We start from the raw sequence: 21,498 nt of genomic DNA on the forward strand, positions 1-21,498 counted from the left end.
ACAGTCACATACAAAACGAATCATTCCGCGCGGGACGGCAGTGTTGTAAACTGCGCCTTTTAGCGTAATTATCCGTTATTTAAAGCTGTTTGCGCTACCGTAAACATTGTTTTTTAAACTGGTTCATTGTGTATTTCTGTTTTCTAAGTCAAATTATACAGTTTTTTCACTATAGCGATTGATTATTTAAAGTTTTTACACCGGAGAAAAAAATTTTAAAAATCCAAGTTTTTTTCAAAAAACGAACTATTTTAATTGCATTGCGCTACCGTGATATTGAAAAAATAATTTTTTTCTCAGTTGCATTTTATTTATGAAGTATATATGCAAGTTTTTCGCGGTATAGCACTTGAAAAAAAAAACATTTATTTTTTTCAGCCCACCCTACTGAAAAGATTTTTTGGATATTTGATGCCTGAATCCCTTTTCTATCAGCACCATACCCTGCCCTGCACGTTTAGCCAATACACCACCAATGCAACCAAAGTGCAATATTACCCCACACCCGCCTGCATTTTTCTGTATAGGCCAGGATCCCTACTGTAAGGAGTGCCCTATAAGCCAATGTATTGTTGCCCGTATCCCGCCACTAGGAGGCACGTACTTTATGCGGGATACTTTCGAAGGCCACAGTATGAAACGATAATCACACTCTGGTTTACAAATTGCCAATTACCATTGTCATAAGTGCATTCATATAATACAATAATGTGCATGCCGAAAAAGCAAGCTTTTATTCAGACTAGATCATTTCTACCTAAAAAGATTCGTTCGCGTATAATAATTATTCTGGGCAAATACAATACCTACAATAGTCTGGGCAGATTACCGGAAAATAGGTCATTTTTGGGACAAGTTATTTACCAGCAATTGTATTGCTGGAATCTAATCCTATGAATGTATATTAATATAAGTATGAAAAGTTAATTCAAAAAACAAAAAAAATTACCTACTAAAATCACTACACCGAGAGAAAAAAATTCTTGACATAAAGAAAGTTTATTAATATTTAAGAAAGATCGACTTGGCATATTGCCTAAGAAATATATATTTGTATGTAAGATATAATTTTCTAAAATATTTCAAATAAATTCTACTATAGCCTAAGAAATATACCTTAAAACATGATTGAACTATCACTTTCTGGCAAACTTCAAACCCATTTATCAGAAAGAAATTAGACTTGATGTTAATTAATTTTATTAGTCATAAAATAGTACATTGTTTACCGGGTAGGAAAAGCTTAACATTCCTGGACGACTGTGAAGATTGCTAAGTCGAGGCGCAAGCCGAGACTTAGCAACACAGAGTCCAGGAATGTGGCTTTTCCTACGAGGTAAACATACTATTTTTCCGCAAATCGTTTAAAATTCGACAGATATTGATTGATTTAAAAAAAACCGCGATAATTTTATTCCCAAATAAATGGTGCTTTGAAATTCCTAATAAAATTACTTGGGTTACTATGGAAACGTATTGAGGTTGAATTGTCAAACTTGACGCTTATAAATTTAATTGCTGGTGTTCTCGAAAGTAAAATGATAAGTGATGATGAAATTTCCATTCCTGGGACTCCTCCAGAGCTGGTTGAGGCAGTGAATACTGCTTCATTAGAATTATTGCCAAAGAAATCAAGAGAAAAGTACGAAAATGCATACAGACGTTTTATGGATTATCGCATGAGTAAAAATATGTATTATCATTTATGTAGAACACTAACAACTGTACGGAAATATCATTTCCTTACAGTAAGGAAATGACATTTCCTTACAGTAAGGAAGTCCTGAATTTTTCTTCAAGAAATTTTGACAGGAATGTCAAAATTTCCTGGCGATTTGCGGAAAATATATTTTCTACACATAACAAAACTATTCTTTCTGAGCAATAATATTTCTTAGTAAGGAATATTATTATTTTACTATTAATAATTAATGTATTTAATGTTAAGAAATATATTTCGCAGAGATAAACGTATATTTAGAGTTAAGTTAATATTTCTTGAAAATAAAGTGATATTACATACGGCAAAATAAATCATTGTGTTAAGGTAAAATCATTATTTATTAATAAAACAAGATATAAAACGTTATTATTACATACAAATATTTTCTCCACTCTTAAACCACTGGCTTCTACACAACAATAAAAGGATGGAGAGGCAAATCCAACTTCCTCAAATTTTCCTTCTTTTGTTAATAGCACTTTGTATATCAGCAATTCACTAAAACAAAATCGTTATGTAGAAAGAGTAAACTTACTTTAATAAATTTTTTTTATAAAGACATAGATATTTATTTTAACAAATTTAGGAAATAAAAAAACAAATACACGGCCCCATATAAGAACTATTAATACTAATAATAATCAATCATATTTAGTTCAAACATGGCATTATTTAACCTACACATCTTTGTTTATTTTTTACTTTTTGTTAATGAAGTATAAATTATTTACCTGTATAATATTAAGTCACACAATAAACATTGTTTAGCTAAAACAAGAGGGAAAATACAAACAATGTAAAACATTGAACCAGACATAATAATATTTATGTAATTTTCTTAATTTTTATAATCTTAAAGAGACAGCATACCTAATCATTAAGAAATTTTATTACGGGAGAGTATTATTAGTTTACATCTAAGTCATTTAATACATATTAACTAATTCACAGTTTTCGGCAATAACATTTCTTAACCATAAACATATATTTCTTTTAGACTAACTGATTTCTTTATCTCAAATAAATTAACAGAAAACATCCTCAGCGTTGCACCCGCCATGTTTAATATAGCGTTGTATTGTATATTTTTATAGACGATACATTCAAGAAACCTATTATAGTTGATACATAAGTATACACATTTTTAAAAAGGTACTTACATGTATGAAGTTCTACCATTTTTGGAAGGCCCCGCAGTTGGTTAATAACTCCTTTCTTAATATTGTTCTGAAGCTATATATTATATCATTCTGTCCCAGCTTTAAATTGTGGCATATTTCCCAGTTAGAATAATAAGCTCCTTTATTTCAGAGTCGTCCATCATTATACCTAAAAAGCATATAAAGATACTATTATGTTTCTTTTTTAACCATTCGGATACGCAACAATATTATTATTACATCTTAAATTACTCAATTTACTTTTATTTAATACCTATATATGTACGTACCTTCAAAATATCCGTTAATTTTTAAAGAACACCAATAAATCAAAAATCCATCTATATGAACATGAACATATCACGCCATCTTGACAAACACTGACGACTAAATCATAAATAGTTAATCTGCGCAATTTTTTTGTGGAAGAAAATCTCTTTGCAAGTAACATTTCGGCATTAATGACAAAGTTTTTATTTTATAACCACAGTTACTACAGAGGGTATTTCTGAAGAATTATTTCTTGTGGTTTAAAATATTTATTTGACTGCAAGAAAATTTCTTGTTCACAAATATAAATATGGATTAACTTAACATTATATTTCTTATACTACAAAATATTTGTAGTTTTCAATTTAAGAAATAAAAACTTTAGGATAAGAAAATTAAATGTAACCATTAATGCATTTCTTAGTATTGAAGAAATTATCTGAAAGAAATTATTGAGTTGTGTTTAAAAAACTCGTTTCTTCATATGTGAACCGGTATGTTTAAGTTAATAGGATATGTTAATTTTTAAGAAATATTGCTCAAAGAAATCGGTGTTTTAGGAGAAAAGAAATTGTCCTCTCGGTGTAGCCAGTTGTGTCTGAGTTTAGTGAACTGACTATATCTAACTTACTTTACATAATCGAAATTGAACTATTTAATCGACCTCAGAAATGTTTCAAAATTTGATACATAAAACCATTTTTTAGCTTATAAACAAAGAATATCTCGATAACTATTAATTAAATTATATTAAGAAAACATTATTGGAAACGACGTGGCAGGACGATTTTTTTAAAGAAAAATAGTTTAATTGCGATGATTGGCTCGTGAGATACTACCGCTCAAAGTTGACGGGGGGCATGTGAGATGAAGTTATAAACAATAGGATGGTAATTTTTAGACCATTACCTTTTTATTTTGGTATTACTCGTGAAAAATATCACAAACCCATTCAAAAATTAGGTAAGAAAATAGAATCTTAAATTTCAAAATCGGTGTACGTAAGAAAATGTATATTCTCGGTTTCCCATGGAGCAATTTTTTTATTTTTTTTTTATTTCCAAGTAACTCGAGTAGAGCCACCTAACTAATGCGTTATTAAATGCCAAAGGTCCTGTAGTTTTGTTATAATAAATTAATTCAATAATTTGTGACAAAATAAAACTACATATTTTGCCTAATTTTAGACTTTTGTTTAGAAAAACTCACCACACGTATACTAGTATGGTATAGTTAGACCCAAACCCAGACATCCAAAGTGAAAGTTATCCTCCAACACCAAATTGTTGTATATGGTCCACATAATGTTCAGAAAAAAGTCACACCATTTTGAGTCGGGTTTGGGGGGGGGGGAGAGGGGGAGAAATCTGCAAATTCGTAGTTTTTTACGTTTTTCGTCAATATTTCTAAAACTAAGCGGTTTAGCATGAACAACCTTCTACACAAAATTGTTCTACATTAAATTTGAAATAAAAAAGGCTCTATGCATAACCCTTCTAAAATGAACGGTTCCAAAGTTACGGACGTAGTATTGTATAATTGGTCCAAAAAAGGCCTAACCCAGACATCCAAAGTAAAAGTTTTCCTTCAACGGTGTAAAAGTTACAACATTTTGAGCGTCCGGTTTGGGTGGGAGATGGGGGAGAAGTCGGTAAATTAGTAGTTTTTTTTTAAGTTTTCCGTCAATATTTCTAAAACTGGTGTTGAAGGATAACTTTCACTTTGGATGTCTGGGTTATGCTATCTTTTGGATCAACTGTACTATACTATACCGTTTAACGTTCAAAATCGAATATTCTCACTTGGAAGCTGTATACTAATTATTTAAATAATCTTTGTTAAACAAATTAAAAAATTTTGTTATAAATTAATTTAGTATAAACAGACCAAAGGATCTTTCGCATTTACTAGTGCGTTAGTTAGGTGTCTCTACTCGAGTTATTTGGAAACAAAAAAAATTATGAAAATTGCTCCATGGGAAACGGAGAAAATATATTTTTTAACATGTAGGTACCGATTTTTTACTTTGAGATTATATTTTCTTCTAATTTTTGATTGGGATTTTGGTATTTTTGGTATTTTTCACGAGTAATATTTATCGCTTTTATTATTTTATGTTATGAGTCTCCTGAATATATGAAAATTTATATGTAAAAAGAGGACTGAAATAAAAAGGTAATGGTTCGAAAATTACCCTCCTATTGTTTATAACTTTGTCGCACATGCCGGTCAACTTTGACCGGTTGTCTCTCAGGAACCACTTATCGCAATTAAACTTTGTTATACTCTTTTACTCTTTATAAATAATAAATATAAATAGTTAAAGCATGAAATCCAAATTACCAGAGACAATCAAACTGCCGAATTTCAGAGAAGGATCACCTTAGCATAGGACGCATATGGAGCTCTATCAGACATCTTCAAGAGCAACTTGCCAAATTATTTAAAAAGGAAGACGTTCAACCAATGTGTGCTTCCAATCATGACTTACGGCGCCGAAATATTATCGTTAACCCAGGCCACAGCAACGAAACTAATAGTGGCCCAAAGAAGAATGAAACGGTCACTACTTGGACTGACTCCAAGAGACAGGGTCAGAAACGAAGAAATCAGAAGAAGGACAAGCGTCACAGATGTAGTAGAGCGAGTAGCATGGCTGAAGTGCAATTGGGCGGGCCATGTAGCCAGAATGAAGGACGGGAGATGGACCCAAAAAATAACAGTGTGGGGACCAAGAGAAGACAGAAAAAGTAGAGGTAGACCACCTACACGATGGACAGACGACGTCAAAAGGATTGCTGGGAATTGGTTGCAGAAAGCTCAAGATCGACAAAACTGGAAGAAATTAGGGGAGGCCTATGTTTAACTTTGGATGCAGAAGGCTGGACGATAGTGATGATGATACTCTTTAAATGAAGCGTCCTACTGCGTCCTTTTCTATACTGTTTATTTTAACTTAATTTAGTCTAATATTTGTCGAGATATTCTATTTGTTTATAAGCCAAAAAAATTTTAATATTTTAAATTATTTCTGAGGCCGCCTAAATAGCCCAATTTCAATTATGTTCTTGTTCTTCTTCTTCAAGTGCCGTCTCCTAATCGGAGGTTGGATATCATCATCACTATCTTTACTCTATCCACCGCTGCTCTAGATAGAACTGCATCTAAACCAGTCCCTTAAATTCTTTAACCATGACACTCTCCTTCTTCCTATACTCCTTCCGCCTCTTATCTTTCCCTGTATTATCAGTCTTAGCATTTCATATCGCGGTCCCCTCATTACGTGTCCCAGATATTGTAACTTTCTTATTTTTATTGTGTTTATTATTTCGCGTTCTTTACCCACTTCTCGCAGTACTTCCGTGTTCGTTTTCCTCTGTGTCCATGCTATTCTAAGCATTCTTCTGTAACACCACATTTCAAATGACTGTAGCTTATTTATGTGTTCTTGCTGTAATGTCCAGCTTTCAAGTCCATATTGTAGTATCGAGAACACGTAGCATCTCAAAGCTCTTGCTCTCAGTTCTAAGCTAAGGTCTTTGTTGCAGAGAACTGTTTTCATTTTTAGAAACGCATTTCTTGCTATTTCTATCCTGGTCCTTATTTCTGTTGTTTGATCATTTTTCTCTGAAATCCAGGTTCCTAGGTATTTGTATTTATCAACCCTTTCTCTCGGTACATTTCCCAAATGTATGCTTGTTTAAATTATGTTAAGTACGTTAAATAGGTATAGTGTATCTTTATGCGAAAATGAGTTATTCTGATAAATCAAAATTATTATGGGTATTATTGCGATCGTAAATTGTTAATTAACAATTTAATTGTTGCTAAACTATTGGATCAATTTCCACCGGCTTCTGGAAATATAAATCGATAAAAAAAGGTTTTCTGTCACTAAGTTTTTTATGCCTTGTTGCACCAACTGATCTTAAGTTCCAGCTTAGCCCAGCTCAGCTAATAGATTATGAGTGTATAGAACTATGTCTTAAATTCAGACAGTAACTTAAGCTGATAATAATAGGGAATTGAGATTAACAATGATGCAAGACGTACGTTTTCGATAAACGGAGCTTAATCTCTTGGTGCAACCAGGCAATAATTATTGATAATAAATTACCTACGTAAAGTTTTAGTTGTACCATAAAATATGTTGTTGGGAAACCCCGGATTTTCCGAGGAAAATTTTCGTCGATGCAAATCAGGAAAATATCTCTATGCAGAATTAAATAGCAAACTATCTGCAGACTTTGCATACCAATACTATTAATATATAAATCATAGGATTCGATCCCAGCAATAAAATTGCTAGTAAATAACTTTTCCTTATTTTATTCTAATAATTTGTCCAGAGTATAAATTTACTTTGATCTAATCGTCTTTATGGACCAAGAGCTAGCAACGTCGGAAAAAAAATATTTGAAGACAACTGGTTCTTTAATATATTATTCCCTATGCTTCCTCCAACACCGTACCGGCCATCTGTCTGCTGATACAGGTTGCGTTCATTACTGCGCAGCACATTTCGAGGGTTTAGTATCAAACAACGTTAACTACAAAAACATAAAGTGGCAGAAAATGCGAAAAACTGTTTTGAAACGTAATATCGGCCAACAAATTTGTGATTACGGAGACAAAATACATTACAATAGAAATATGTAAATTTATATAGTATTATTATGGTTTCTTTGACATATGGTAAAAATTATTACAGGTTATTGTTATTCTACAGAGAAAAAAATAGAATTTTTTTCTAATAATGGCCTGTTAACGCTTTTTGATATTACCGATATATATTTTTTGTAACCGTTAACGTCGCACCTGATAATAATAGTTTTACTACAGGGTTAGCACTGCTGGGTGAAAATGTAAAAATGTAATTTCCCTATAATGTTGAGAAAATTTCATTGATATTTCCCCTTTTTTTCAGGATATCCTTTAACTTAAATTCGCTGATATTTTCAAAATTTTCAGGATATCCAATGCAACACTAACCCTGTATTATAAAAAATGTTATAAGTGTATTTAAATAAAAAACTTTATTTTTCTAATAACATACAAATATTAAACTTATGAGATGTCTAAATACTTATAGGTACCATCTTTAAACGTCTTCATCTTCTGAAGCATTTTCATTATGATCATCACCCCTCCCTTGAAGATTCTAGTAAAAGAAGTGATATTGGTCTTTAATTTTTGCTCACAGAGTTCTACTAAACCTTTTAACTTTTTATTATTAATCGTTAACGGTTTGTCATATTTTCTTCTTGGCACAAGTTTGTTAATTGAATATGTTCGAAGTTGCCTTCTCTGTATTTTTAATTTCGTATAGTTTTCTGAATTAAAATTATATTTGAAATAACTCTGTGCAGTGTCTTCTTTTATAATATATATATTGTAGCCAAACTATGTTCAACCATTTGACAACATTTCCTTCAATGTCAGTTTTTTTATTTTTAATCATTTGAATCTGAAGTTCTTTAAAATTCAAAATGTCTTGCTGATCTATTTCAACTACTTCGTATTTTGATTTCTTTAAAGCCATTTTAATCACTGTACATATACCATCCCGATGGATCATAAATTTCCAAGCCTTTACTTGCGTTTTCGATATGGGCATGGACCATATCACGTTCCATTTGGGAATATCCGGGCTCAAAAAATAACTGGTCGATTTTTGAAATAGTTAGTGTTACAACAGCAAACAGAAACATTTTGGCCCCAACAACTTTCAGACATAAAAGCGAAGTCTTTCCCAGTAACTTCACTTTTCATTGTATTTGTAAGGCAAGAGGCTACCTCAGAAGATCCACGACCCGCTAGTGCTTCGTGCGTGTCATACAAAGTTTTGTGCTACGACTGGACATTTTTCTGTTAAACACTGACAAAATCAAAATATTAAATAATTACGACAAATATATACGTAACCAGCAATAAGAAAATAACATATATGTTTTTTAACTTCGGCAAAACTAAAAAATATAATGAGTAATCAGATTATTGTAATCATGTAATCATGTAATGAGTAATCAGATGGTAGAATCGAACAATATTGGAAATAAACAAATTAATGAATTTACATTAATGTATTTAAATACAGCTTAAAATATTAGTGTCAATAAACGTTAACAGTCGATAACTGTTTTTGATGTATCACGAAATTCACTGTGAAATAACGTTATCACCTCTTAGATGTTTTTGACATGAACAATTTTTTCACAATTGGTAGTTAACGTTTAATGTATTTTGTAATCTGCTGCAGATAGAGATACAGGTTTTTGTTACTAAATGAAGTCGAAAACGGTGAACTCGATTATAGATATATCTCAATTTCACAAAAAATGTAGATAACGTTGTTTGACACTAAACCCTCGATTTGTACAGGTAAACATACCGAATTTAAAATTATTGTAAGACGAAAAATTATTTTGTCATTACTTTTTAAACATTATTGGAAATATGATCTATAATTGCCAGACATTTTTGTGGTTTAAAAAATAATGACAAAAAAATGTTTCGTCCTAAAATAATTTAAATTCAATATACAGGGTGATTGATGAGTGTGATAAAGCTCAGTAGATCCGCTATAGTAATAGATAGCGATAAAAGTTAATAACAAAAATTGTAGCCAACTTTCAGCTTTACATTACGAAATTAGTTAGAATGTTACAGGGTGTTCGATAACATAGTAGCAAACCAAACTTATGTTATTTTTTTAAATGGAACACCCTACATTTTATTTTATACTCGAAATTCTCTTAACTTTCCCATCACAAAAGTTTAAAGGTTTGTTTTGTTATATAGGGCTTTTACAAAGTTAGGTATAACAAATTTTTCAGAATTTTTAAATGGAACACCCTGCATTTTATATCTCCATCGAAAAGTATCATTACGGTACTTTAATTTTTGTATAATATTCCCTATGCCTAAATTTTTTAGTTTTCGAGATATTTTCATTTTTCAGAGCAAGTTATTAATTAAGGTGTTCTATTTAAAATTACTGAGAAAATAATGTACTTGCGTTTTGACTCATCCTGTATTCGATATAAAGAAAATTAGCAATATCAACCATTTTTATAAATTTTGACAATCAACAAAAACATATGGCACCAATAAACCATTGCTGTTGTGCTTATTTTTATTTATACAGTGATTTAAACTTGTTACGTTTTTCATAAAAAATTGGTAATAACTTTGTAAATACCCTGTATAACATAACAAACCTTTATATTTTTGTGATGGAGGAGTTAGCGGGATTTCGGATATGAAATAAAATATAATAATTATTATATATAATAAACTATATGTGTGTTCAATTAAAAAAAACATAAGTTTGGTCTGCCACTATGATATCGAACACCCTGTAACATTCTAACTTATTTTGTAATGTGAAGCTCAAATTTGGCTACAAGTTTTGTTATTAACTTTTATTGCTATCTTTACTATAGCGGATCTACTAAGCTTTATCACACTAATCAATCACCCTGATTTTGTATTTACCTGTACAGGTGTGCTGCGCAGTAATGAACGCAACTTGTATCAGTAGCCAGATGGCCGGTACGGTGTTCAAGGAAGCATAGGAAACAATATATGAAAGAATCAGCTGTCTTAAAATAGTTTCTCGAAAACGTTGCTAGCTTTTAAACCACTACGATAATGTAAAATAACAATAAATGATTATTGTACAGTTATTGCAGTATTATAATACATTACTACTACATATTACGAGATTCTCATTCAATTAAAAATATTGACGTTGTTTTTAATTTTAATATATATAAATTCGGGTTCAAAATGTCCTCCGACGTTGTCCGACGCCTTGTTGCCCATATTATCTTCTATCATTGCAGTTTTCATCTTCTAATCCTCGTAAACTCATTGATCGTCTTACTCCTTGTATCCATGTCGTTCTTGGCCTTCCTCTTTTCCTGTTTTCTGTAGGTATCCATTTCAAAATTTTCTTTGGCAGTCCCTCCTCCCCCATCCTCTGAACATGTCCGTACCACGTTAATTGTTTCTTCTCAATGTATTCTACAACCGTTTCCTGTAAATTCATTCTTCGCTTTACTTCCTCATTACTAACCCGGTCCAATCTCGATGTTCTACTTGCCCTTCTTAGGGCGTCCATCTCAGTAGCTTATATTTTTCTTTTTTTGGTGTTCCTTTATTATCCATGTTTCGGATCCGTATACCAATGTGCTCTTAATCATGGTGTTGTATGTTTTCATTTTTTTTGTTTCCCTATCTCGGTACTCCACAAAACTCCGTTCAATGATTTAATTATCGTTCTTGCTTTATTTATCCTGCTCTTAATTTCTGCATCGTCAGTACTTTCCTTGTTGAAAGTAATTCCCAAATACTTATATTTTTCACAGCTAGTTATTTTCTGATTATTGTGCAATACCATATCAGTTGAATCCTCACCTAGGCATAAATATTGTGTTTTTTCTACATTCATCTGCAGTCCCCATTTTTCGTATTCTTCCTTCAATTTGCGAGTCATATATTCCAAATCTTCTTTATCGTTTGCACATATTATCTGATCGTCTGCAAACTGAAGGGTGTAGGTGGTACAGGCATTTGTTGTCGTCGATTTGGATGCCCATTCCACTGCATTTTCTTTTCCATATTGTAAGAGTTTTGGCGACATATATCTTAAACAGACTCGGTGATATGCAACACCCTTGTCGTAGACTTTTTTTGACTGTAAACAAATCTGTAATTTTGTTTCCCAATTTTACTGCAGATTTCATGTCACTGTATAAATTTTGGACAGCTTGTTTTTAATTTTTACTAAGCGATAAACCGTATCACATGTATTTTAGTAGGTATATTATGCAAAAGTCTATATACTATATAAATGTTCCTTTTCCAATGTGCTCAGCTTATATTTTGCAGGACTTATAAAAGAAGATATAATAATGTATACCTCTGACGTGGATTTTATGTTTTATTAACCTTTATGCCATTTTTATAATAACTTGGGATTATCTTTATGACTATACCTGGATAACGTTAGCGCATAAAATATTGAACCATTTAAAATCTGTTTAATTAGATTTTTTAATAAACTGCTGTTGTAGCAAAATTTCCGTGAAGATATTGTAGAGATTTTAATAGAAATTTGCTAGTTGATTATAAACAGCAAAAATTTCATATATTTTGTATAAAGTTTTGTTTAATTTAAGACTGAACTATTCTTTTTTTGTTTTAGGGGGATACAACGATGAAGAAGGATATTTTGGACCATGGAAAACCTGTAAATATTTGTTATACAATAGGGAACGATGTGGAAATAATGACTCAAGGTTTAGGCCCTCAGGTAAATATCCATTGTTTTTCTTAAAACCCTTGTGTTTTTTTTAACAATTTTTTTTGACATTTAACAAAATATTCAGGAAAAAATGTACTAAAATATTTAACTGGGACAGAACATACATACATACATAACATGAACAAATGTAAGATAAAAATTATTCTATTTAACTACTCTAGAACGTAAACATTCAACAATGCAGCTAATACTAGCTAGGATAAATATTGAGGACAAAATTTTTTACTTGTAGGAATAATAATTATTTTCTTTTTGATAATATTTAAAAATATATTATTGTTGTACACAAAAAAATATTGCAAGTAAAATAGTTTTAGTAAATTGCACATATTTCAATTTAGTAAAATATTTTGCACAAACTAGTCTAGAAAGCCACTGCGCATCCGCTAGGAAAAATATTCTAATTCGGATTTTTTGCACAATCTTACTCAAAAAGGACTCCTTTTAACAAATTTGCATGTTGCCAGGACCAAAAGGTGGTCAAAAAATTTTTAAACGTTTTTTTTTTTGTTTTTTTTTCCTAAAATTATTTTTTTGCATGAAAAAAAAGTTTTTTAGGTTTTTTGGATCATTCCAAACAGAAAAGGTTTTTAGTGACTTTTTTCTAAAAATGATAGTTTTTGACATATAAGCGATTAAAAATTGAAAAATCGCGAAATCGGTTAGTTTTAACCCTCAAAAACTATGTGAAAAACTTAAAACTTTAATGTTGCCAAGGTAGGTAGATATTTTTTAAACATCGATTGATGAAATCCCGAAGAGTTTTTTGCAATACAATATTCAAATTCTTTGTTTTTTAATTGCTAATCAAGCGTGCGCGACACTATTTTCCACCGACATCGACAGTATGATGCAAATGAAAGGAATAAATTCGTTATTTCGTAAACGGGCGACTTTAAGAAAAAATCCCGAAACAGGTCGATTTTTATTTTTAAGTTATGATATTGTGGCATATATGGTATACTAGTGACGTCATCCGTCTGGGCGTGATGACGTAATCGATGATTTTTTTAAATGAGAATAGGGGTCGTGTTGTAGCTCATTTGAAAGATTCTTCAATTCTTTATTTAGTAATGTAAACATTTACATAATTATTTTTACAGGGTGTCCTTCTACTTCTTTTTTTGTCAAATAATTTAATTTAATAAAAATTTTTTGGACACCGTGTATAAATAATTATGTAAATGTTTATATTATATCTTACTGAATAGATAATTGAGAGCCTTTCAAATGAGCTAGCACACGACCCCTATTCTCATTTAAAAAAATCATCGATTACGTCATCACGCCCAGATGGATGACGTCACTAGTATACCATATATGCCACAATATCATAACTTAAAAATAAAAATCGACCAGTTTCGGGATTTTTTCTTAAAGTCGCCGGTTTATGAAATAACGAATTTATTCCTTTCATTTGCACGATACTGTCGGTGGAAAATAGTGTCGCGCACGCTTGATTAGCAATTAAAAAACAAAGGAGTTTTGAATATTGTATTGCAAAAAACTCTTCAAGATTTCATCAATCGATGTTTAAAGAATATCTACCTAACTTGGCAACATTGAAATTTTCAGTTTTCCACATAGTTTTTGAGGGTTAAAAATGGCCGATTTCGCAATTTTTCAATTTTTTAATCGCTTATATGTCAAAAACTATCATTTTTAGAGAAAAGTCACTAAAGACCTTTTCTGTTTGGAATGATCCAAGAAACCTAAAAAAACTTTTTTCCATGCAAAAAAAATAATTTTAGGAAAAAAAAAACAAAAAAAAACGTTTAAAAAATTTTTGACCACCTTTTGGTCCTGGCAACATGCGAATTTGATAAAAGGAGTCCTTTTTGAGTAAGATTGTGCAAAAAAATCCGAATTAGAATATTTTTCCTAGCGGATGCGCAGGGGATTTCTGGACTAAACTTACTCTAAAAGAGGTCCATATAACAAATCCACAGGTTGCCAGGAGGTACCGCGGTCGAAAATTAATTTACATTAAACAACATTAAATAACATTTTTTTAAACAAATTCAAAAATTAGTATTAAGAATTGGGCTTCTAAAAATTCATCACAATTTATCTTTTCAACACCAATGGAAACTGAAAGGGAAAAATCTTTTTTTTTATGTGCTAAGTGCTACAATCTAGTCTTTGACCAATAGTAACTTTTTATCTATCCTATCTTACTAACTACTTAATATCTAAGAGTCACCCTTTGATGTCTTCTTAGTTGTCTTTATTATTACTGGAGCACTTTTTGCTTGCGCACTATCACACAAAGCGCTGCTTTTCACTTTATCACGCACTAAACCAACACGTTGCTTGCACACTAGTCGCGCAATGCTCGTCTATTAGCTTTGTCCCACAGTACACCAACTCGTGAGGTTTGGTCCTCTTCAGTCTTCTTTTCTGGTTTGAGTTGTCCAGGAGCTGGATGACCTCAATATTTTCTTGGAGAAGAAGTCTTTTTTCATGACTTTTTGCGTGTTTTCGGATTTCTTTGTCGACGGGCTCCATTCGTAGATCCTTGTGGAGGTCGTCATTACGGATATACAAGGGTGCGTTAACTGTGCCCGTTAATAGTTTGTTTTGAAAAGTTTGTATTATTTTCAAGTTTGTTTTTTTGTTCATCCCCATATACTCCGGTCAACTTACGCATCCGAGGCTACAAAAATTACCATCAAGCTGAAAATTGGCACGATTGTTCAAAATACCATCATAAATGAAATCTAAAAAGTCCTCATAAATCCAACCCCTGCTAAAAATTTTACGCGGGGTCAAAGATCACCAAATATGGTTTTTAGCGATTTTCAGCGAAACGGTAAGTTTTATCGTAAAATTAGTTCTACCAAAAAATGTAGATTAGATAATTATCTGTAAAAAATGCCTTATTACTTTTTTTCCTGAGAGCCACCGTTTTTGAGATATAACGATTCAAAAAGTGGTAATCGTCATAATATGCGCACACGTTTCCACACCACCTTTGAGGTAGTGTACTTAGCGCGTTTTTTAACGTGGTTTCCCCAGTAGGCCTATTCTACGGATCTGTTATGATTCTGTTTAATTTAAAGCTATTTAATAATTGATATTGGTAAGGGTTAAAAGTGATAAAAGTTATATAAAGCGGTATAAATTAAAAAAAAGGGGAAATTTATCAAACTGGTTCGTAATTTTCTAATACTTCTGCTTCCCTTGTTCTTCTTCTCATCGTTCTTCCTCCTCTTCTTCATCTTCTAGTTCTTCTTCTTCTTATTCATCCTGGGTGCAAGTAAATTGTCCCAATAATGACATACCTCATGGCTCCTCGATAGACTCAAATGAATCCTCAATTGTTGGTGATTCAACATTGGAGCACGACCGGTTTTGACAATTAGTGCATGCTACCGAACAAAACAGTCCAACTTTTTTGCAACCACATTTAGCGCTACATCCCTTTTTACAGTTGCAAAAAATTGTGTTCAGGAGTTTTTCCGGCGCAGGGGAGAGTAAATGTGGAATTGGTTCTAATGAACTGTCGACTAATTTCCATCCCCAGTCTTTTGGATCTAGCTGATAAGCAAGCCACACTTGAACTTGGTAATATACCCGAAAAAGATGTTGATGAGCAGCCGCTGAGGTTGGAAGAAGACAAGATAACTGCACTTGTTTTTTGTTTCGAGTACTTTTAAAAAAACATGCATATCGAACTTATCTAAGCACGTAGTTTTCTTAGGCGCTCCATACATAGAGAGAAGAAAGCTATTTCCGTTAGAAATAACTTCTTGTGGAGTTGAATTAGTTTTTTTAAAAGCTTCAGCACATTCAAGTAAATCTTGTTTTTCAAACATTTTAAAAACAGTCGTTTTACCCCTCCTGAAAAATGCAGATGTCGTATCACAGCCAGTTATTGCGTGTTTAAATAGTATATGATTTTGACATTTTGCAAAAGTAGATAAACTTTTCGATGAATATATTTCCGATTGGTGTTGAGCTTTTCCAAGTTTTAAAAAAAAGGTAGTTTTTTCGATTGGAGTGCTACCAGTGAGTAATACGAGCAAGTCTACATCTTCACCTACAACAATAGTTATATTTGTTAAATTGAATTGATCTATGGCTGTTTCAATTATCATTACGTCAGCATCATTATTAGCTTATTTTTACCGATATATTTTCAGCACTAAACTTATCTTTCAGCATTGAAATGAACCGAGATTTGTTGCGAGTATTTGCAAGAAATTTCTGTTTAGTGGTAGATACTGTCATAGACTGATCAAATAAAATATTAGAAGAGGAAGATATTGCTGAAATTCTACGACGTTGTTCTGCAGCTTTAATACTTCTCGTAAAATCATTATAGCCATCAAATACTACAGTAACTCTGGGACCAAAATGACGCCGTACATTTCAATTTACTATTTTTGTTGGGATTAAGCCGTAAAATTCAAATAATTCTTATTATTTTTGCGTTAAATTAACTTTGTAAAGATTTTTTTGTTGGCACTGTAATATAATACAGCTTATACATTGCATCCCTCGGTAGACCGCAAGCTGTATAGTAGAAACATTATCATATCTATAATCTTATATTTTATGTGTAATATAAGTTAAGTTGACCGATAAAATATTATGTTTACTTGTATTACAGCTTCAGTGATGCAAGTTCAGATTGCAAGTTCGGCAAAGCGACCCCTATTTCTACGCTCTGTACTTTTATTCGCACTTTTAATTATATTGGCCAATTATATTAGTCCTGGTTACTGGATAATTGTCAAGGCCATATTCCAAAAAAATAGTAAGAAGAAAAAATAAGATTCAGGTTATGTTATGAAAATGTGAACAATTGTATGTAGTAAATAAAATTAGTTATTAAAATGCAGTACTGCACTCAAAATACAATTAATTAAATTTACCTTTATATAATAATTGCATATCATATCAATATTGTGGAGGAATATATCATTTTTCTGCTTCAATGACAGAAGGTATGAAATATACGTCAATTTGACAATTTCAATTGACAATACGAATTATCTAAGATAGTCGCAATATTTCTCCGCGACTCGCGCACGGTCGTTTCTCGTTTCCCTTCCAAGTACTTGCACACCGCGGTGTACTAATACAAATATTATATTATGACGATTAGAAGTCTTTCACCTCTTTGAATCGTTGCATTTCAAAAACAGTGGCTCTTAGGAAAAAAACTATTAAGATATTTTTTATAGATATTTATCTAACCTACATTTTCTGTTAGAGCTAATTTTACGATAAAACTTACCGTTTCGTTGAAAAACGCTAAAAACCATATTTGGTGACCTTTGACCCCGCGTAAATTTTTTAGCACGGGTCGGATTTATGAGGACTTTTTAGATTTAATTTATCATGGTATTTTAAACAATCCTACCAATTTTCAGCTTAATGGTAATTATTGTAGCCTCACTCCTATTTTTGAGTCTAACTAGACCGGTCTAATAGTTGGATACCTTACTTCCATACAGGTTTTATAACTTGTTTGTAGATTAGCATCTTGTTATACGTTGACAACCATGAGTATCTTCCCAGAAGCCAATATAATTTTTTATATTTGATATATAATTCTTCTTTCTTTTTCTTTACATGTGCTTTCCAGCGAAGCTTCGTGTCTAGGGTTAAGCCCAAGTATTTGGCTGTGTTGGCATAAGGAATGTCGTGTCCATTAATTTTTATTGGTGCGTAGAATTTTATTTTTTTATTAGTGAAATCAGCATGTACTTATTTGGTTTCATTCAATATAATCTTCCACGTCTTAGTCCACTTTTGGAATTTGCTTATCGCATTTTGTATTTTATTGGCTGTTTCTACGTTAACTTTACCTACTGCTAATATGGGTGTCGTCGACAAAGGTAGCTAAACAGTAGTTATCGAATTCTGGTAGATCACATGTGTAAAGGAGGGGTCTACCCCAAAATACCGACACGCCAGAATCCCGACAGGCCAAAGTCCCGACACGCCAGAATCCTGACCGGTTTAATAATATAATTACATTTATTTCTGGTTTTTGGTTTATGGCCATCTGTTTTTTATTTTTTGTTACTAAACAAAAGTATTTACCATTTAATATGAACTAATTTTCTAAATAAAATGTCTAACATGAGTATATGAATTAAATAATTTTTTTGCCAAGGGTGTCCCAGATTAATTTACCCACGCTATATCTCTTAAACGAATAGAAATTTTCGAATGGGACAAAAAGTGGCGTAAATATGCTACTTGTAATACACTTTAATATGGCGTAGAAATCATTCCCTAAATATTCATCCCTTAGTTACAACCCCTAACTTTAATTTTTTTACTAGCACCCTGTATATTTTTGTATAGTTTTGAATGTGGTCTTCTATCGTCTATTCAACACATTTTTGAAAATAAAATCGGTTCGTAAATAACCAAGAAAATATCAGTTTAGTTTTGTTAATTATGTGTCCCAGACTAAATTACCCAGGCTATATTTCTTAAACGAATAGAGATTTTCGAATGGGACAAAAACTGATCTATTGCATTTGTAGTACGCTTTCATATGGTTTAGAAAAACTTCATGCCCTAAATATTCACCTAACTTACAAGGTGCTATTAAAAAAAAATTAAGTTAGGGTTGTAACTAAGGGATGAATATTTAGCTGATAATTTTTTTCTATGCCATATTAAAGTGTATTACAAATGTAATAGATCAGTTTTTGTCCCATTCGAAAATCTCTATTCGTTTAAGAAATATAGCCTGGGTAAATTAGTCTGGGACACATAATTAACAAAACTAAACTGATATTTTCTTGGTTATTTACGAACCCATTTTATTTAAAAAAAATGTGTTGAATAGACGATAGAAGACCACATCCAAAACTATAAAAAAATATACAGGGTGCTATTAAAAAAAATTAAAGTTAGGGGTTTTAACTAAGGGATGAATATTTAGGGGATGATTTTTTTCTACGCCATATTAACGTGTATTACAAGTAGAATATACCACTTTTTGTCACATTATCTCTATTCGTTTAAGAGATATTGCGTGGGTAAATTAGTCTGGGACACCCTGTATAGTCCAATAATATATCTATAATCAAATTCTGAATTCATGTTTACTTTCATATAATAGATATTATTATCATGTCACTTACAACCTTCCATTTCAGTAAGTATAGCTTTTATATTATAAAATGAAGTGTTTAATGATGTTTTCTTTTAAAATAGATAATAATTACTACTCGTACTTAATAGTAAGTAATTAATTTTTCAATTTTAATACTCTAATATGATTTGGTATTGCATTTGAAAAGGAAACAATAAATATTCAAAATGTAGTGGTCGGGATTTTTGCTTATGCAAGGATTGTTGCATGTCGGGATTTTGGCCTGTCGGGATTCTGGCGTGTCGAGATTCTGTCGTGTCGGTATTTTGGCCGTCGGGATATTGGCTGTCGGGATTTTGGCTGTCGGGATATTGGGCGGCACCGATAAAGGAGATTTAGGACCGGGCCCAATACGCTACCCTGGGGGACTACGGCTTTTATTTCTTTAAGTTTATAATAAGCATCATCTTGCTTTATTCTGAAATATATTACGATTTAATTATGTCTGTGTATGATTTTGGGAGAATAGTCTCTAATTTATGAAATAGTCCTTCATGACAAACGTCAAATGCCTGGGTAACATCTAAGAATAAAGCTGAACAAACTTTTCTTCCCTCGAGTGCATTTTCTATAATATCGGTGACTCTGTGGAGTTGGTTTATAGTTGAGGGTTTCTGCCTAAAGCCAAACTGGTGATTTGGAATTAATGTTTTGTTTACTGTAATTAGTTGCAATTTTCTGAGGAGAATTTTTCAAATAATTTAGACATTGTGGGTAGCAGTGATATTGGTCTATAAATAGGAGGAGGTTATATGTGGTGGTTTGCCTGGTTTTGGTATCATTGCTATTTCCGCCACTTTCCACAATGAAGGAGCATATTTTAGTCTAATCGCAGCAACAATTAAATAGGTCAACTTGACAATTGCTTTTCTTGGGAGCTGTTTTAAGATTTGTCCTGTTATTAAATCAAAGCCAGGAGCTCTTCTCGGGTTTAAATTATACTTGATTTCTTTTATTAATTCTTCTACAGTTACTGGCATTATGTTCCCTTCTTCTTGCAAAGGGTTGCTCTGTAATGCTCATTCTTCTTGTTGTTGAGATGCGGTTGAAAAATTTTCTCTAGATGTGTAGCAATGCATTCTGCTTTTTGTTCGCTGCTTCTAGCCCATGTGCCGTCTTCTTTTTTATGGGTGGTATTTGCATCATTGGTCTGTTTAAAAAAAGGGAAAGGGAAAAATATATACTCGTTTTTAAATTTGGAGGGGTAATTTTTTTAAGAGCTTGAAAAATAACCAAAGCCCAGGAATAACAAAAATATCGGCCAAAATGGTAAAATCAGGAGGGAAAGGACTACAGAAAGAGATATATGACCTGATAGAAAGAATATGAGATGTTGAAAAAATGCCACAAGAGTGGACTATAGCAAGGATATGCCCTATAAATAAAAAAAGTGATAGAATGCTATGCGAAAACTACAGAGGCATCGCACTATTAGAAATAGTTTACAAAATCTTGGCACAACGTATAAGAAAAAGTAAATATTCGGAAAAAATACTGGGAGAATACCAGGCAGGTTTTAGAAACAACAGATCAACGACTGACCAAATATTTGCCTTAAAAGAAATACAGACTACCTGTTACGAATATAAAACAGTACTATATGCTTTGTTCATTGATTTTAAGTAGGCTTATGACACAGTTAATAGACAGCAGATGTACGCACTGATGAAAGAATTGGGGATAATAAGTTAAATTGTCAGGATGGTAAAGATGACGATGGAAAACAGAACAAACGAAATAGCTTGGAAAGGGTATACATCCAAAAAGTTTGAAACCAAGGAAGGATTACGACAAGGAGCCCCAATATCAACAACGGCATTCAATCTAACATTGAAAGGAATAATCAGGAAAAGCAGAATAAATATTCAAGAGACGATATTTAAAAACG

General features: G+C 32.0%; 1 protein-coding gene across 1 annotated transcript in view; it reads left to right on the forward strand.

The window, feature by feature from the left end:
- Positions 1 to 21,498, forward strand: part of LOC126885092 (uncharacterized) — a 644,223-nt gene that overhangs the window by 464,370 nt on the left and 158,355 nt on the right. Inside the window, exon 2 of the mRNA XM_050651515.1 lies at positions 12,365 to 12,472. Within this exon, the coding sequence (XP_050507472.1) occupies positions 12,365 to 12,472 (108 nt within the window). The remainder of the gene's footprint in view (positions 1 to 12,364; positions 12,473 to 21,498) is intronic.

This window comes from Diabrotica virgifera, chromosome 5 (genome assembly GCF_917563875.1).
Source record: "Diabrotica virgifera virgifera chromosome 5, PGI_DIABVI_V3a".
Classification (NCBI taxonomy): domain Eukaryota; kingdom Metazoa; phylum Arthropoda; class Insecta; order Coleoptera; family Chrysomelidae; genus Diabrotica; species Diabrotica virgifera.